General features: G+C 37.2%; 1 protein-coding gene across 1 annotated transcript in view; it reads right to left on the bottom strand.

The window, feature by feature from the left end:
* Window positions 1–19,804, bottom strand: part of Necab1 (N-terminal EF-hand calcium binding protein 1) — a 149,596-nt gene that overhangs the window by 25,927 nt on the left and 103,865 nt on the right. Inside the window, exons 6-8 of the mRNA XM_046464975.2 lie at window positions 10,565–10,701; window positions 3,761–3,882; window positions 827–903 (exon numbers count right to left, since the gene is read on the bottom strand). Of these exons, the coding sequence (XP_046320931.1) occupies window positions 827–903; window positions 3,761–3,882; window positions 10,565–10,701 (336 nt within the window). The remainder of the gene's footprint in view (window positions 1–826; window positions 904–3,760; window positions 3,883–10,564; window positions 10,702–19,804) is intronic.

The raw sequence follows: 19,804 nt of genomic DNA, 5'->3' as shown, positions 1-19,804 counted from the left end.
TCAGCAAGAATTTGCTGAACATTAGCTATGAATTCAAGTTCTGTGCTATCACACATTTTAAAAAGTGATCTTTTAACTCTCTCTGTGTCTTTCAGAATACAGCCTGTTTTTAACAAGTATATTATAGATTCTTTAAAGTTAGTGATTCTCTCAAACATAAGTATTCCTTTCTGGGTGCCTAGTATTCACAGAAGACACATTTTATTACTGATTTACAAAGGCTGCCTCTACCATAAAACTGTATATTATTATGCTATCAGGATTGCTTTATATGAACTAAATTAATCAATAAAAATCATAATAGCCAGCAACTATTTAGTTTCTAAAGGGATTTTTATCACATCTAAACTTCTTATTTATTGTGGAAGTTTAACATAAAATCACCAATTAACATGCTAAATTTCTAGAAGTCGAGTGTAGAATCTCATTTTTGAGCCATTTCCAGGACTCAAATTGACTTTCAAGACTTCAACTAGGTCATCTCCAAAAGCTGCCATTAGCATCATTCAAGCTACCCAGGACACTTGATAATCTAAGAACCAGGAAGTGCAGCTGATTTAGTTAATTCTCTACCCTGGATCTTATTTTAAATATAACCTGCAACAAGAAGAGGAGGGAGAATTAATGTGAGCATCTGTATTTGCTTTAACAAATAAATAAACCACCATGATTACAACAACAAAATTATCACCAAGCAGCCATTCTTGAGGTTGCTGGGGTCCTGTTATTCTATCCTTCAGACACCCATGGATACTGAGGCAATGAGGAAAACTGGGTCAGAATAACTTGAAAAGTAGAAGAGAGAAGAAATAAAAGAAGCACACACCTTCTTTTCCAGTCTATCGATTAATTTCTGGAGTCTGTTGATCTGGGTCATCCACTGGTTGTCTTCTTCTAGCAAGCCTGGGGAGAAATCACGAGGGCTGTATGTTAAATGTTAGAGTAGAAATGCTTGGTTATCTCGCCTTTTACCCAGAGGGAAGAATGCAATGTCACTGACTTGTAAACACATTTAAAAAAATGTATTCCTGTGAGTATTTTCTTAGATATTGATTCATAGAGATTTGTGCATTTCACTGGGTTCATTTTTACGAGCCTGTTCTTTCTTTTCTTTTCTTTTTTTAAAAAATATTGTTGTCTGTATTGGCCTTTGATGTTCAACAGAACAAATCCTTCTGAGCCAGTTTTACTACCCTATAGGTAGTTGTTTCTCTTTTGGGAAAAAAAGGAAAGTATCAATCAATAATTGTATACTTACTTGTAGGGCCCTGTCAGAAACCAGTAAAAATACACCTGTGACCATAGAGGGTATGAATTGCTTCAAACAAAGGAAATACATGAGCAAGACAGCTGGTGCCTCCTTCCTGGGGACTAATTTGAGTATACAAGAACTCTGGTCCCTAGTCACAGCTTGACACTGCAGTGAACAGACTGGAGACCATTGCTTTATATTCATTTTTAAAAATTCACATATATACTCATATATGTATGTGATATATATATATATATATATATATATATATATATATATATATACACACATACATATGTGCATATATGTATGTATATATATTCATACAGAATACATTTTTGTGCATCTAGCACCAGGTTCAACATTACAGAAACTCTATGGCTACTATTATTGTCATTATTATGCAAAGGCACAAAGAGAAGAGGTGTGGTGTGAACCCCTGCACAAATATCCTGGTTCCATTGTGTGTCCTTATTTCAACTTACTTAGAATATTTTCACAAGGGATTGCTGAATTAATATTATTTAATATTTCTTGAAATGAGCATGTGATTGAATCTAAGAGTATAGGAAAGTATCCAAGAACCATGTTTCAACTTGGAATGCAATGATGACAAGACCTTAATTATAAAGGAGTGGAGCTTTACATCAGAATTTCCTACCTCACTTCTCATGGGAAACAGCCCTCAAAGGCCACTAAATAAATTATAATGCAAGAATGAATATTAGCACTGCCACGAAGGAGTGAGTATTAGAGAGGGGGTGGGTGGGAGAGGGCCAGTTGAAGAAAATGTTATAAATGTATAAACAAAATTTAGGTTTATTTTTAATTCACAAATTAGTTCATGTAATTCCAATCTAGGTTCTTCCTAAAAAGGATTTAAGATGGCTGACATATCAAATGTCTCTAGGAAGAACATTTTAGTCTGACACCGATTTCCAAATGGTAAAATATAAAGAATAATCTGTTTTGCCTCAGAAGCCTAGCATTATCATTTTCAAATCAGACATGGCAGACTGTATTATTGTTACAAACTCCTCACTTTTTTTTTTTTTTTGGTACTGGAGATTGAACCCAGGGGTCCTTAATCACTGAACCACATCTCCATCTGCCTTTTTATATTTTATTTAGAGACAGGGTCTCATTGAGTTGCTCAGAGTCTTGCTTTTGCTGAGGCTGGCTTTGAGCTTGCAATCCTCCTACCTCAGCCTCCTGAGTTCCTGGGAGTATAGGCATGTGCCACTGTGCCTGGCTCAACTCCTCACTCTTTTCCTGCTGTGGAAGTATGTGTATGATACCCTTCACAGGCAACTTTGTAGTACCTCCCACTACAATGACAGAACACATTTCCCTCCCCATTGTTACTGTGACAGGTGTGTGACTTGTTAGGCCAATGGAAAGTTAGCAGACAAGACTCACTCTGGTTTTAAATGTGCTTGTGTAGTTTTGGCCTGGCTTCTTGTGTTTCTGACACCAGTAGGAAGTGAAAGCTCTCCAGCTGTCACTTATCCCAGAAAGAGGCTAAGTGAAGAGCAGAGCAGAACTCAACCTATAGTCTGGAGCCAAATCCAGCTGACCACAATCCAAATCACAGTCTACCACAGGACCACGAGAGGCAAACAAGTATTTGCAGTTGTAACCAATGAGATTTTGAGATTGTTTCACAATAAAAAGGGGGCTAATACTCCATATTCTCTCGGACAGTTCATTTAACTTTCTGAGCATTGGTTCAACCAGCTGGGAAATGGAGAACGATGGGTAACATCTATAAGATGTTGGGGTAAAATAAGACTGTATTCAAGAAAGCAACCTGAAATCTTTCAAGTATAGTCAGAATAAATATAGGATATAGTTAGTACTTATTTTCTGAGTTTGCAGTTATTTAAAGATTCATTTGTGTTAAAATGACATGTTTAAGTGAAAAATGTGCATGTATGCCTACTTTATACAAATCACTCCAGTATTTAGCAACATAAGTTTCTTACTTCAGGTTGCTTTAAAACAATTAAAAATGATATACTTAAAATGTAATAACTTAACAAGTGTTAGTATTAGTCAATATTAATTCAATAAATCTTATGTTGCATTATGAACTTCAGAAATATCAGTTATAACTAATCCTAATGTGACAGAAGACAAGCATCCTTCCCTAAAATGAACTTAGGGTATGCTCAGGGAGGCCTGGAGATCAGGAGCACATTAGGGTGGAGCCCAAAGACTCTGACTCTCTATGTCAGAGTCTTAGAACTAGAGGACACCTCTTTGGGGTATGAGCCCAAGGAGTGATTTCCTCCCTGTTCACCATCTCTGTGTGCTTCCCAGGCACAGCTGTGAGGATCTGACAGTATATCCACCCACTTCTCAATGTCCTGCACCCTTCACCACTTCAGTTTCAAACTTATTTGATAGAATGTGTTCCATTTTTTTTTCTACAGTCTGTTTAATGATCCACTAGAAAATGTAAATTATGTAGAATATAATGCAGAAAAACAACAAAGGCCACATTACCTGGACCGCTGACATTAAACTGAGGGCTGTTGGGGGAGAAGCTGTTGTGTCTCTGGACCCGACGGCTCGATCGCTTGCCAGGCCACTGAATGGACAGGACTTCTGGCTTGGCTGGCCCTTGCCTGGGACAACAGAGAAAACATTCAGCCTCACTGTCGGGCCTTCAGCACTTTTCCTCCAGGAACAGGATTCCAAGCATCAGTCACAAAGGTTTTCTAGTAGACTGAAAGCTTAGGAGAAGTTCTGTTTGCAGATGTACTCCAGAGACCCAGGGCAATTAGTACAATAGCAAGTGAACCCAAGGAACAGAATTCTAGGTGTTCTTTATTCTTAAAATGAAAAGTCTAAGTAAAAACTATGTCTTCATTTGTAAATTAAGTAAAACTTCTTTTTTTAATGTTTTCATTTGTAAATTAAGTAAAGCTTTCTTTTCCCCAAGTCATTAATGGGGAAAGTATTTGTGCATATGTTGCTGTGAATTTTGCTTCAATTGAGAACACCTTTCGTTTTTTCTTAATTTATTTTTTTAATTTAATTTTTGATCCATGTTATGTATCCAGATATTTTACTTTATTTTTTGTATATTTTATTTATTTATTTTTATGTGGTACTGAGGATTGAACCCAATTCCTCACATATGCAAGACAAGCGCTCTACCACTGACTTACATACAACCCCAGTCTCTATCCACATATTTTAAAAGTCTTATTTCAACAAACCAAAGCACCTTCCTCCTATACCTAGACTCTACCCCTATCTTCTTTCACAAAGGCAAGAATTTTTAGCAAGTTTATTCTGGTGTTTACCTTTTTGTCAGTATCTAATAGCATGCTTAAATTTCCATCTTTTTTTTTTTAATTTTAGGCTTTATCTATTAGCTTCTCAATACATAAAGCTCAGGCCAATGCTATATACATGGAACTTGGAAAAAAGGCTGCTTCAAAGGATGGATTCATTGGCAGGAAAGCCTTTTTCTGTTCCTTATTCTTATTCTTTGCCGGTTTGAATATAGATAAGTCAGTTGGAATGTCAACAAAATCTTGGACCACAAGGCAAACTTGAGAATGGAAGACATTTATTTAAGATGTGAAAAAGGAAGAAGATCAATGGTAAATCTGTAGAGATGCCATGCTTGCCTTAGGCTGCCCTCACTAGCTTTCGCTGGAAATAATAAAATTTTATGTATTTAAGTCACTATAGATAATATTTTTTTCTGTTATAGGCAGATAAATCTAATACTAATTTACCCATCTAAAAATCTTTATTATCTATCAGCTAGGGAGTAAACCTTCAATTCTTCTACTCTGTTGGATTAACCCTCCCTCCTTTTCCTGTATGCCATTTTTATTTTAGTTGACTCTCTTGTTTGGGTGAAAAATATCCTTTAATTGCTTTATAAGGTCACTATGGAAAAGTCTGGTGTTTCCTTGATAAGTTGTATATGACCCGGTTTTTCTCTCTGGGGATTTTTGCACACTTTGTCTCTAGAATTCTAAAAACTAATGTCCTTATTCTGAGAATTTTCCTTCAATCATTTTATAATTTATTGTTCAGTGGAGAAATATTCAGCCCAGGTCTCACTTTTCATTATTTTATAATTTCTTTCTTTCTTTTTTCTTTTTTTTTTTGGAAAAGCTATTTTGGAAACATTGGACCTCTTGGACTGACCCTAGTTTTCTTATTATTTTTTCCTGTTTTTCATTGCTTTGTGGAGATTTCTTTATACTTTTATACTGAAATCTTCCTCAGAGAATTTCATTTTTGCAATTGTACTGATAATTTCCAAGGGCTCCTTTGTGTGCTCTGAATGTCTTTTTTTTTTTAAAAAAGCATCCTGTCCTGAATTCATAAATGTGGTATTGCTTATTAGCTTTCTGAGAATACTGATGATTTTCTTTTGAAAGTTTTCCTCTGATCTCTGAAAAATATGTTTCCTCTGTTTCTTTCTTATGTTTGATTCGTTTGATTGAGTCCCCACACATTTCAGAGGGAAGACCAGCAAGGCTGACTGGGACCTCTGTGTGCATGGTGGGGATTGCCCACTCACAGCCTCCATCGTGGAGTGGACTGGCTGGGCCCATTTATCAGGGGACCCTGATCCAAGGTACCATAACATCTTTTCTCTTGGATTAATAGATTATTTGGAATAGCCTCCCAACTGGAGGGCATGAGCCTACCTATCAATAATTTGGAAGCTCAGCATGCAAAGGAAGTATTATAGTATAGGTCTGGAATGTTCCCCTATGATTTATATGTTGAAGGCTTGGTCCCCAGCTGGTTGAATTACAGGGAAGTGGTGGAAAATTTAGGAGATGAGGTCTAGTTTTTGGAGGAAGTAGGTCTCTGAGGAATTGTCTTAAGGTTATATTTTGTTCCAATCCTTTCCCCTCTCATTCTTCTTTGCTTCTCAGCTGCCAGGAGTTGAGCGGTTTTGCTCCACCACACTTCCTGCCTTGATGTTCTGCTTCAGCACAGGCCCAAAGTGACAGCACCAAGTGACCATGGACTGAAACCTCTGAAATGGGGAGCCCAAACTTCTTTGAAGTTGATTTTCTCAGGTGTTTTGTCATAGCGATGAAAAGCTAACTAACATAGGAGGTTTCAGATCTACTGTTCAGTGGAGAAATATTCAGCCCAGGTCTCACTTTTTATTATTGTGCCCTGAATCCCAGTTGTGCCAGGTTTACATCTGCCTACCTCCTTGAGATAGTACAGCTCCTGGGTTCTTTAGATTGGGGAGGGGCGATGATTATACAGCTTCTAGCAACATGTCTGTCCTTTCACCTTACTCTCAGTTGCATATGGCATGGCCAATTTTTGAGATTTTCTGGAGTTTCTGTGATACCCACTACATTGCATTGTTTCTTACAACACCTGCTTAAGTTTCAGGTTTCCAAAGTTTTATATCAATTTCCAACAGATTCATCTTCTTTCCAGTTTCAAGTTTCTGCTTCTCTGGCTCTTCTGTCCTTATTTTTCAGGGATAATGCTTTATATCCAGATGCTTTTTTAAAAAAATATTTTTAGTTGTAGATGGACATATACCTTTATTTTATTTTTATGTGGTGCTCAGGATCGAACCCAGTCCCTCACACAGGCTAGACAACTAGCACTCCACCTCTGAGCTACAACCCCAACCCTCCAGGTGCTTTTAATGTCATTTTTTGAAAGGATTAGGGATGGAGCAAAAGAAATCATATATGTTTGATCTCTAATCTTTAACTAAATCTCTATGGATTTTCATGAAGCATAAGAGAAACCAACTTTCTGGCAACTTTGGTGGTCACAGGAATAGGTGATTATTTCTTTATGTTCAAGCTACAAGAATAGAACTGTGTGAAGCTTTATGATCACTTTTAAATTAAAGCTTTTCTGTACTTCTATAACAGACAGCTATTGAGAAGAGGAATATAACTTCCAAGCCCAAAAAGAATCATTCATATCCCTGGATGGAGAAGAATTCTGGAAAAAAAAAGATCAGACTTGCAGATTCCATTACACAAAGGAAATCCACATGTAATTAAATTGAGTTCCCATGAATGTAGTTTATGAGAAAGAGAGGTTTACGTAAGAAGACAGGGGTCCTCTAGAGGGAAACTTCAGTATCACGTAATGATTATTCTTGTCGTTGGCTATTAGGTTCTTCCAAAAGACATGGAATTAAAGTGGCTCCTGCTTAGTCAATTTGCCAGGACAGACACAAAGATTGTTATAGGATGCCATCTGAAAATCTCACCTCTGTGGCATTCCAGCTGTACACATCCCTTCTCTCTGAAATTGCCATTTTCACATGAACAGACACAGACATTTTGCCCAACACGGCATGTCTAACTCATTACCACAGGATGAATGATACTGGGTGATTCTGCACTGGGGCTGTGAGATAGAATAGATGACTTCTTCAAGTCTGCTATATCTCAGTAAGTCTTTGTATCTCTAGGTTTCACAGATATTAAATCTCAAAGTAATGTTGATGCTGAAAGGGAAACATATTATTATAACCCTAGGGATTTTAATGAAGCCTGCGGGTTATAGCCCTTCTCTATGCAGAACATCATGGAATTTTTCTTTACATCATAGACTGATGAGTTTTGGGGTATATTGATTTAACCTCTCTTCTCCACATGTGTTCTCTTCTCTTTCTCAAATGTCTCCTACATACATATTATTGTTAGATTAATTTTCCTTAAACCTTGGTTTCATTATATTGCTCTGTTGTTAACAACTATTAATGACAATCTCTGGTAGAATTAAGTCTGAATGCATCTGGCTATTTTTAGATCTTTTCAAATCCCCAAAGCCAGTTAGATTGGTCACTTTGCTGTCACAACTGCTCCTCTGAAGGGCTCCCTTTACCTGGAATTCTCTTGCATTCATTCAGTGCCATATATTTAAATGAAGTTGTACCAAGTGGAGGGGGACAATGTAAAATTCCTGCCATCTGGAAACTCAAAGTCTAATGGGGGAGAGGAATAAGTAAGGGGATGAGTAGATTTGAATAGAGGATACCTTGGGAGAACTTGCTAGAGAAGTGGGAGACATGAAATTTTCTATTTTGAGAGCCCTAAAGGCTTCCAGATAAAGTATTTTCCAGTGACCAAACAAGCTACAAGGAGTCAGCCAGATGAGAGGTGGGTAAGATGGGATGATTGAGGCTACTGACGGCTTTGGATCATCATTGTGCCATTCAAATTCATCCTAATGGCTCAGCTCATCTTTTATCCCCATAATGATTTCCACTGGCATCTTGATGGACATCCTGGTAAAAGGACAGCTTTGCTCTCTATTTCACTGGTGTGGGCCAAGGTGCTCTCCTCACCTTGGTTCTGGGTAGCTAGCCAATAGGAAGTTGTAGCCTTGGGAAAGGAGCACAGCCCCTTTAGACCGGGGTTAATTCATGTGCTTCTGATTCATGAAAGATTTCACATTGGATGTTGTGGTCACAAACTCAGAATGGTACCTTTTTAAAAATTTGCTTGTTTATGCATTTATTTAGAAACCTCCAAGAAGGAATATCACAAGTTTGGGGTGGGATTTGAGCATCTCTGGAAATCTTAGTCAAATAGCAGACAATAGCACTTTCCACACTGACATTAGACCTGCAATAGTTCCCCTTTGTTCAAGTTGGCTTTGAAAGGTTGAAAGGTTCATTAATCCTCTGGTTTCTTCCACTTTCCTTAAACTTTGTATTATTATCCTCCTCTCCAGTAAGCACAGCTGATATGCAGCTGTTGGCAGCAATCACAAGAGTTCAAGGCTAGCCTGTGGCCTAACACAAAGAAGAGTTGCTCATTAAACATTCATTGTGTGGTGATAAATGCACAGAACAAGTTTGCAGGAGAAATTAGAGAAGGAAACCAGAAGTGCAGGTGAAGAGGAGGGCGGAGGCCTTTTCAACCTCTTCTCAGGTGGCAAATGATTGATTCTAAAAAAAGGAGAATCCATTTTATTTCCAGAAAATCTAAACAAAAGAAACAACAAAAGAGGCGTCATATTCTCATTAGGAACATGAAATCAATTCCATTGTGCTTCAAGACATTCAGTTACCTTCTGCTCAAAGCTGGGGAGTTGGATTGTTGCTTTTCTAAAACTAATTGTTACATTTTGCGATTTGATATGAACTCACCCAACACAGCAAAAAGAGAGAATTTGTACTGTGAAGAATGATGCACAGATCCATGGAAGGGTTCATCCCTGTGTTCATCAGCTGCACGAGCTCATTAAATTCAGGAATTATAGGCTTTTTTGTTAGAATTTGGTGGTGCTCACTCATTTTGACACTAAACACATGGTTGAAAATTTCACTAGTTTTGGAGATGTCCTAATAATTATGTATCCATTAATTTGTTTACAAAAATTGGTCTTACAAAGCAGTCTATGATCAGCCTGTTCAAAAAACTTACTGTGTTGTTCTGCCCAATTTAGGATGCAAAATGTAGGTAAGGCACATCCATAGGTTTAAAGGGACATAGCAGCTAAAATATGTTGCAAGAGCAAGAGTTTTGCCATGCCCTTCTCTAGCTTGCAAGGTATGAACAATAACTCAAGAAAGCACTAACTGTTGGTTAGAATTATTTTCATGTCTGCTTTACACATTTATTACACAGATTTCTCTTTAGCCTTTATTTTTACAGATATTATATCATTTTTATTCTCAGTAAGACCTGTTGGTGGCACTGAATTTTGAAATCTTTCCTATTGTTCATTTTTCTCCATATTCTAAAATAATTAGGGTTATTAAATTCTCAAGTCTCTCCAGTGTATCCTGGTTTACTTAATCGGTAATGTCCTTTCTCATGATTTCTACACATTTTTGCAAGACAAGTCTAAATGTTGTAGAGAAACTCCACAAAATGGACTTTTATCCTCTGTCTGTATTTAATCTTTTACTTGTCCAAAACCCACTGGCAATTTCCCTCCCTTTTTCTATGATATTTATCATTTGGTACTATATAGCTTACTTTTGGTGTTCATGCCCTATTGTTGTAATATAGTTTAGACTCCTTAAGGAGTGACATCATGTTAAATGTATCTTAACATCATCCACATGTCTTTTAATGTCTTCTCCATCTATGAATTTTTAATGGAAAATTTTTGAACAGATGATGGACAGGAAAAGAAATAGTGAATGATTTTTTTTTAAAGGCAAATAATAAAGCAAGCACCCAATGGAGGTCCTTGTCATTCCTTTTAAATCTATGAATTCTCAGTTTAGTTTTCACTAGTATGAGTACAATGACCGTCAGCTGATTTTCCATAAACACAGAGTCACTAAAGAGACATCGTATTAAAACATTTAGTTGCCTTTCTTGACGTGTTTGCTCCTCGGTAGTTTCCATGGCACATTCCAGGGAATTCTGGAGAGACTGCAGCTGATTCAATGTCTCCTTCAACAGAAATCGAGTCACAAATTGTTCCAAATTGGAAGCTTCTTGATAGTCCTAGGGCAACAAAACAAAAGCAATCAGAAGTATGGGGGTGGGGTGGGGAATAACCAGGAATAGCTTTTCCTCTGTGTACCCTTCAACCTGGGACTGATCCTGGAAAAGGAGGGTGGAGAGGAGGGAAAAATGTGATGGCCTATCCACTTATCAGAAATTGCATGAAAGAGCTGCAGAAAAGGCTGGATTAGATCACTTCTCATTGCACCTGTCCCTAGTTTAGGTAAAAGAAACAAACCAAACCAAACCAGAATAATTATGAAATAGACATTGGTAGAAAAGGGAAACAATAATCTATGAGAAGAAAAGATTGGAGCATGGCTGCCAGGGTTCCTTCCATGTTTTAGTTAAATGATGATCATGCCACAGTATTGTTTTTTCTCTACTACCAACAAAAAAAGTCACGTTTCAGCAATTGGTTTAATTCCCTCTTGATGTATTTATTATGCTTAATCTGTATTCTGATGAATCCAGAGGAAATGATGCTGGTTATTTTAAAATTCAGTATGTTAGTCTTAGAATATTCAAATGGTTTACTAAATCTACTCATGTCCCTCTCAGTAATTTCACCTGAAGCTCATTTGCAACTGTCTCAGCCAGGAAAGCATCATTCACTCCTGCAGCCCTGGGTCTACATGCAGATCACTGCGGTCTTAGTGGCAGTACTTGCTGAGTGAGCATTAATTCACAGGTAAGTGGGAGCTGTGAATTGTATCAATATGTAAGTCTACCACTTTCTCAAGTCTCAGGGAGAACCAAGGAGGAAAACCTGGTTAGCAAGAATGAAATGGCAACACAACTGCTCTTTCAGTTCATGGGACCAGCCAGTGAAATCTGATTTTCTATTCTTCAGTGGAATGGTATATATTCAAGTTCAGCCAAGGAAAAAGATTTATTTGGTTCTGTCCCTAAACAAAAAATTTTTCTTTCTTTCTTTCTATTTATTGATTTATTGTGGCTCCAAGTAAAAAACTGAAAGGACTGACATGACAAGATAATGCTCTGAGTCTTGTTACACCACGGAAACACAGGGCATGGTTATAAATCTAAAAAAAAAAAAAAAAAAAAACAACAACAATAAAAACAAACAACATTTAGTTATTTAACCTCTCGAGGTCTCAGCTTTCTCACTTATAAATAGGCTAAGTACCTCCATCATACAATCCAACTCAAAAAATATCCTGTTTTCCTATTGACTCTAAGTTATAAAGCATAAGAACATGGCCTATTGTAACAATTTTGGAAAATGTTCTTTTAGCAAAGAAATCTAATGTCACACAGAAATCTCATTTCTTTCTTAAAATGAAATAGAACAAAGTTTGAATCATCAGTCTCTCTTTAAGCCCTTTCTTTTCAGGTAAACAACATCGAGATTTTTCTTATCTGCCCTTTTAATAGCCTTATTTGGAAATTAGATATTGAAGTGTCTTTAAATTCCATTTAAGAAAATAAACCATAAAACAAAATATTGCATGCCCTTAATTATAAGGATTTTTGGTGAACTAAACCAAGTTAAAATATACAAAATACTAAAATTCATAGCTTACTATTACATAGCTTACTATTTATTGGTGATAAAAATTTCAAAAAATTACTTTTCAATGTATTTTCTGAAATCAAGGAAAGTTTTATTTAGAGATAGAAGATATGTTGCTAGAAAAGAGCCTGTGTTTGACTCTCCAGTTATTTCCCTTTTGCAAATGCATATCTTTAAAAGAAAATTTATTAAAATAAAAACAAAACATAATTGCATAGTCAGATATTATGCCAAACATATTTGCATCTCAGCATACACTATGACTAATCCTGAGCAAATGGTAAAAAGTTTTATACTGGTTGATAGGCAGCTCTGAAAAGTGAAAGAAGCATACATCTACTGAACCATGAAGCATAGCTTTTGCCTTATTCTTTTTTAAATGTTCAATATCTGTCATTGGCATGTCACAGCTATAGAAAGTTAGCCAATTTAAAAACTTCTGTCACTGCAACTAGATTGTTGCTTCTTAGACCCAAAGGTCATGTCTTCAATGTCTGTATTCCTCATGGTGCCTTGAGTAGAACCTCATTCCATACCTGATTGTTTTGCAGATAAACTTCTGCCCTAAGAATTTATCACATTCTTATTGTGCTTTTAAAAATAAAGATTTTGATGCAAATAAAGCCAGAGATTTAAGAAAAGTTACAATCAGATAACTGGCTACGCCATCATTGTGCTATGGAGCAAAACAGAAAATTATCATGACACTTTCTTCTCACATTGATGAGAGTTTACGCTCCCCACTTGTGACTCTCCAGATAACATTAAGAAGTACCGCATCCCCATTGGTAGATGTATTTGACAGAAATATTGATGTCTTGACATTGAGATGGGTGTTAGGTGGGGATAAGGCTCTGGAGGATTAAGTTTTTTGAATCACTTATAAAGGTTAGCTGCTATGTGCTGCCCCATGGTGATAAGGAGAAAAAAGCCTTGTTTTCTAATATTCCCACTTATCCTTCGAGGCTTAGCTCATGGCACTGTGTCTACATCGCCTTTACTCCTCTGAACACTGTGAGACACAGTTCCTTCCCCTCCTGTGCATTCCTGTAATACTGCTTCCCTACCTAGGGCATATGATTTGCCATTTTCTATTGTAACCTGTTGTTTACTTGTCTTTCTCCCTCATTTTAGTTCAGTGCTTTAAGGGTAAAAGATTATGTCGTATTCATCTCCATCTCCAGAGTGCCCAGAACAAAGTCTGGCGCGCAGCAGCTGCCTCATAAATGCTTAAAGAATATGTGAGGAACAGGAAACCATGTGGAGATGAAGGCACCGGAGGGAATGTCAAGCCCTGGGAGCTGCTCTTGCCTCTCACCAGTCACCAGCTGTGCCCCTGTAGCTGGCCCTCGCTGTTTGCAATTGCTGCTGCCCAGCTTGCCTGGTCACATGGGCTCCACAATAAAGGGAAACACAGCTTTGCTCTTAGCAGACTGTTTGTCCTCATTTCATTTTCTGGACCATTTGCTGGTCTCCTTCCCTTCCCTTACTCTGGATCCCAAGCTCTGGGACTGCAGAGGCAGGCGGCACAGATCCAATCTCCTTCCCTTCTTTCAGATATGCAGCAGATGTTCCTTTGGAAGGCAGTGGTGAAAGAAGCAGATGGAAAATTAAATAGATAGCAAGCTGGAAAATGTCAAAGCCTGGCCCTTTTTATTCTCAACAAATGTGTTGGTTGTGAAGATACAAAAAGAGATCTTTGCATTGCTAACTCCCTAGAAGATTGATAGGTTGGTGTAAGACGCATGTTCCTTTGAGAGAATGGTAGAAAGGACATTTACTGGTCTAAGAAAGCACTAAAAAGCAATTGTACAGATGAAACACAATATCCAGATTCTGCCTTTATTTTTTTCTTTTTGCAGATTATTCCCTCATGACTGTGAGAAAGGATGTGGCCAAATGAAAGCCAACAGGGTATTTCTCAGATCTCAACAACATTTATTCAAGTCATTGAAAATTGTCAATCACAATTGACAGTTGATATATTGGTTAACAAAGTACCATTAATACTTCCGTTTTTTTTTTTTTTTTTTTGCTTGTGGAAAGCCAGAATGAAAACATTTCAATATTCGCATTTCCTAAAGCATAGTACTTTGAAAATGAGGTTTCTTGTGGGGACTGCCTATGCATCTTAATTGTCAGATCATTTCTCAGGAAGCAAGCTCTGCCCATCTGGTTGATGGAAGATTGGAGATCTTAGTTATTAACCCACTATGAATCATCTGAGTTAATTAGGAAAATCAGAGCATCAGACTTTCTTGTTTATGTTTGCCCTATTTGAAAATTAATCAAGTTGGCGACATCCAGTCTAGTGTCTAGTTTAAGAAGTCAGATACAATCACATTTAGCAGGGGGCACTGCTTCTAAATGCCTTCTGATTCACACTCCTGCAGTTTTCACCAATCTTGTGTGAGGCATCTGTGCTAGATTCCATAACAGGAAAGAGCCACTCTGCAAAGATAACATTATCTCTTTATCTTTTTCTATCCTTCCTCAAACTGTTACTTTTTTTTTTTAAATCTTAACTAGCTTGCACACATTACCTATGTCCTACTTCTTTTAAAATATTCTTGGGTTTTCTTATTTTAAATAGCACACTTTTTTCTTTCTTTTTTACATTTTTTTCCAACCTGGTAGAATACCTTATCAAATTTGACTTAAAAAAAGAAAAAAATAAAGAAGTGGTCCATAACTATCTTAAAAATGGACCAAGCTTAATCCCAGATATGTCTTTGGATCTTAGATGGCAAAACAAGAGATCAAAATAATTTCAGACTACAGATTCTCAAGGATTAAGTGAATTAGAATCTCAAATTAGTGAGAGCATGAACAAGGTTATAATTTTGGAATAAAGTATTACTAAACAACCACTATTTGAATTTTAGCTAAATATCCCATTGTTTGAAATCAGAAAATACATAAGAGATGAGTTATATTATTTAAGACCTTTATGTTGACATACTCCATTGTGAAATGCTCATCCCAAGGTTTTTAAGGATTTATTTTATGTAGGCTTCTTTTTTCCTGGTTCCTTCTGTTGCTGTCTCACACCAGGAGCTATGGCCCCCTAGATGTCTTTTTCTAAAGAATGATTCCATTCTGCTATGAGATAATCATCTTCAAACAAGTGGATATTTAGGAAAATGCATTCATGTGTAAGTATGGGGTCTTCCTTGGAATTAGCCCACACCTGGAGATTGATAGACAACAGGTAAAGACCCAGGTCACACTCACAGGTACCTAATAACAGTGTGGTAGTTAAGAATTTGGGTCCGAGGATGGTCACATTGAAGTTCTGATCTATACCTCTGTCACTTGACAGCAGTGTGAACTAAGAAATGAATGCTGTCCTCCTTATCTCCTGGTAGAGCACTTCATTTTCTAGATTCTTTACAAACTTCTTTCTCAGCTTCTGAGTCTATGCGTCTTTCAACATCCCTACTTGCTAAACTGTAAGACTAGTTGTCATAAGCTTTGTTTGAGGGACAAATGCACCATGGCATGTGAAGTACACAGTGTGGCATCTCACTCACAGTTGTTGATACAAGTTTATTACTCCTATTAACATAATAGAGAAAGGATTTTACCAAGTGTAGTGGTAAAATCTTTAGTTAGCATTCACAAGATCTGGGTTTGTTTGCTGTGAGAAGAGGTTACCTTGGCACTACCGCTAGGATAAATGCATAGTTGGTGTTCCACATGAGAGGCTTTCCACAGAAATTAATTTTCCTGAGTTCTCTCTCACATATATTTTCTACTATACATCTACTACCTTCCATTCTAAAAACTGTATACTGCTCATATAATTATCGATTACTGTATTGAGGCTGTGACCCATGAATTCAGTCTTTGAGGAGTTAATCCCATTTAAAATGTGGGGTTCAACTGCAAAATTAATCAAAAAGTTTACCCATTCTTGATTTGCTTCTTATCCAAGATAGTATGTGGGATACAATTTACAAATCTAAACCACATCTTTTGCATTTTCTTTTGTCTTCAATGAAGGCTGTCCTCCATGTCTCCTGGCAGAGTACTTTCCAAAGTTCTTTCTTTGTCTCTGATTTAACTCCTTTCTCTTCCTTAATCTACAGATCTTCAGATGTATTAGCTGAGATTTCTTCCTTTCTCCTCAACTCTGTCTGAGTCTGGCATTATATCTCGGCCCAATCCTTTGTTCAGAATCATAGAAGTATAGAAACCAGATAAACAATAATAGGAGGATTGGGGAAGATGGACATAGTGGAAGGATAGTTTTGAAAATCCTGAAATCTTTACATAAAACTAGACAGAACAACTACAAAAAAAAAAGCACAAGAATAACAACTCCAATAGACAACAAAGCCAGTCGCAGCGTTATCATCAAACTTAAATTGTAGGTGTATAGAGACAAAAATCCCTGACTGCCACAAGATGGGCATTGCATGGTACCCTTGCATGAGTAGGAAGAAGTGAGGAGATACAGTGGGATATGGCACAGTCTTAAGAACAAGAGAACTTCAAAGTAGCCAACAAATATTAACTAGAGTAACAGTGGCTAATTTGAGAACAGCAGCTGAAAGTGGGTGAATATAAAAAAGGGAGAACACACAAATCCTAGTGAGGCCAAAGGGGCTAGAGTCACACCTACCCCCGTTGAACTCTTGAAATCAGCTTCTCCAAACTCTGTGTTAGGAGGGACCCACACTGAGGCGAATTGGCAGAAAGTGGAAGAAAATTGAGCAGAACAAGGTCACAAAGAAGACTAAAAAGTCTCTTCTCAGCAAAAGAAACAATCTGTGAGGTGAACAGAGAGCCTATATCCTGGGAGCAAATTTTTATCCCTCACACATCAGATAGAGCTGTAATCTCTAGGGTATATAAAGAACTCCAAAAGCTAAGCACCAAAAAAAAAAAAAAAAACCAAAAAACCCAATCAACAAATGGGTCAAGGACCTGAACAGACACTTCTCAGAAGAGGACATACAATCAATCAACAAATATATGAAAAATGTTCATCATCTCTAGCAATTGGAGAAATGCAAATCAAAACTACTCTGAGACATCATCTTACTCCAGTCAGAATGGCAGCTATTACGAAGACAAACAATAATAAGTGCTGGCGAGGATGTGGGGAAAAAGGTACACTCATACACTGCTGGTGGGACTGCAAATTGGTGCAGCCAATATGGAAAGCAGTATGGAGATTCCATGGAAATCTGGGAATGGAACCACCATTTGACCCAACTATCCCTCTCCTCAGTCTATACCCAAAAAGACTTAAAATCAGCATACTACAGGGATATAGCCACATCAATGTTTATAGCAGCACAGTTCACAATAGCTAAACTGTGGAGCCAACCTAGATTCCCTTCAGTGGATAAAAAAAATGTGGTATATATACACAATGCAATTTTATTCAGCAATAAAAGAGAATAAAATCATGGCATTTGCAGGTAAATGGATGGCGTTGAAGAGATAATGCTAAGCGAAGTTAGCCTATCCCTAAAAAACAAACGCCAAATGTTTTCTCTGATATAAGGAGGCTGATTCATAGTTGGGTAGGGAGGGGGAGCATGGGAGGAATAGATGAATTCTAGATAGGGCAGAGGGGTGGGAGGGAAAGGGAGGGGGCAGGGGGTTAGCAAGGATGGTGGAATGTGGTAGACATCATTATCCAAAGTACATGTATGAAGACATGAATTGGTGTCAACATACTTTATATACAACCAGAGATATGAAAAACTGTGCAGTATATGTGTAATAAGAATTGTAATGCATTCCACTGTCGTTTATTTTTTTAAAAAATCAATTAAAAAAAAGAAAAGAGGACTCAGATAAAAAGTGGGGAGAGCCTGGAAACCTCAGAGGGAAAGCCGTCATATTCTTCACTACTAGGAAACTCCCACTTTGTGAAGTTGGAAGAACAATTCTGAACACAACCACCTTTGAAAAACAAAGGAAAATAACAATAATAGCAATAAGAATAATAAAATAAAATGAATGACAGAAAATTACTAAGGTCAAATTCCATACACTGTTGTAATAAGAAAAAGGAAAGCCAGGAACAAGATACCATCCCTGAAGACAATGGCAGAGTATTTAAAGACAACCCACAGATCAAATCAAAGGGTGACCAAGTATTTATAAATGAACTAAAAGACCTAAAGAAAAAAAATTTCAAAAAATGGAAAAAGCAACATATATCAAAGTTAGATTTGAGGTGATAGAATTCAGGAAAGAATTAGAAATAGAAGATAAAATATGATTTCATTAAATTGAAATAAGAAGGAACTCAGAAACATAGATAATGCCTTCATAAAAAGGAAACACTTTTTAAATAAAAAAAAAATAATACACAAACAAGGGAATCTGAGAGGTAATGACAAACGTTGAAGGTAGACATAGCATATCCAACTTACTTATAACAGAATTCCTGGAACAGTATAGAAACTCACGAAGGAAAAGAACAAACACTAGCATTTATTATTTAAGAATGTTCTCCTGAAACAAAAAGACTTGATACTAAACATTGAAAGCACACCATCTATACAGAAATATAAATTCAGAACAAAGACTTTAGGACATATTTTAATAAAAATTATTGGACTTTAAAAGACAATGTAAAAGCTAGGTGTGGTGGCACACGCCTGTGATCCCAGCGACTCAGCAGCCTGAGGCAGGAGGATTGTAAGTTCAAAGCCAGCCTCAGCAATGGCAAGGCACTGAGCAACTCAGTGAGACCCTGTCTCTAAATAAAATACCAAAAGGGCTGGGGATATGGCTCAGTGGTCAAGTGCCCCTGAGTTCAATCCCTGGTACCAAAAGAAAAAAAAAAAAAGACAATGTAAAAATTCTTTGTGTACTTAGACATACAAAGGGGACTAAACACAAAACAAAACAACTAGTTTCTGTAACTTTCCAGACGCAACACTGTTATGTTAGAAGAAAATGTAGTTCACACATTTAAGATATTTAAAATAAAATGGATCCTTGGATTTTCCTATCAGTAACATCCAACTTTTAAGATCAAAGTCCTCTTTCATCTCTATAATTGTCAACATTCAACAGCTCAGGCAGCATTGTTCCCATAAGCCCTTCTCACAAATCCATCAAGAAAATGAGCTCAGGATGGTGTGGTGGTGCATACCCGTAATCCCAGTGACTGGGGAGGCTGAGGCAGGAGGATTGAAAGTTTGAGCCAATCTCAGCATCTTGGTGCAACCCTTAGCAATGTAGTGAGAACTTTCTAAAGGAAAAAAAAAAAAAAGATTGGAGATGTACCTCAGGGGTAAAACTCCCCTGGCTTTAATCCCCAGTACAGGGTAAGAAAAAAAAAAAAGCTTCAGAAAGCCAAATGACCAGAGAGACTACAACGTAAAGACTGATAACCTAGGTGGTAAGTACAGGCAAACCTTCTTAGAGGCCTAGATAGCACACATTCTAAACTTTGTGAACAAAGGACACACCTCTTGCTATTGGAGTATGAAAGGAGACCTAGATTATTCATAAATGAAAGAGTGTGCTGTGTTCATAGATCATATAAAAGACAGGATTAGAATTTGGCCAACAGCTAGGGTTGGCTGGCCC

Source organism: Marmota monax, unplaced genomic scaffold (assembly GCF_021218885.2).
Source record: "Marmota monax isolate L192 unplaced genomic scaffold, Marmota_monax_Labrador192_F-V1.1 WCK01_AAM20220418_F8-fsc00003, whole genome shotgun sequence".
In the NCBI taxonomy this organism is placed as follows: Eukaryota; Metazoa; Chordata; class Mammalia; order Rodentia; family Sciuridae; genus Marmota; species Marmota monax.
Note: the sequence above shows the minus strand (reverse complement) of the source record. Positions and strands in the feature narration are given on the sequence as shown.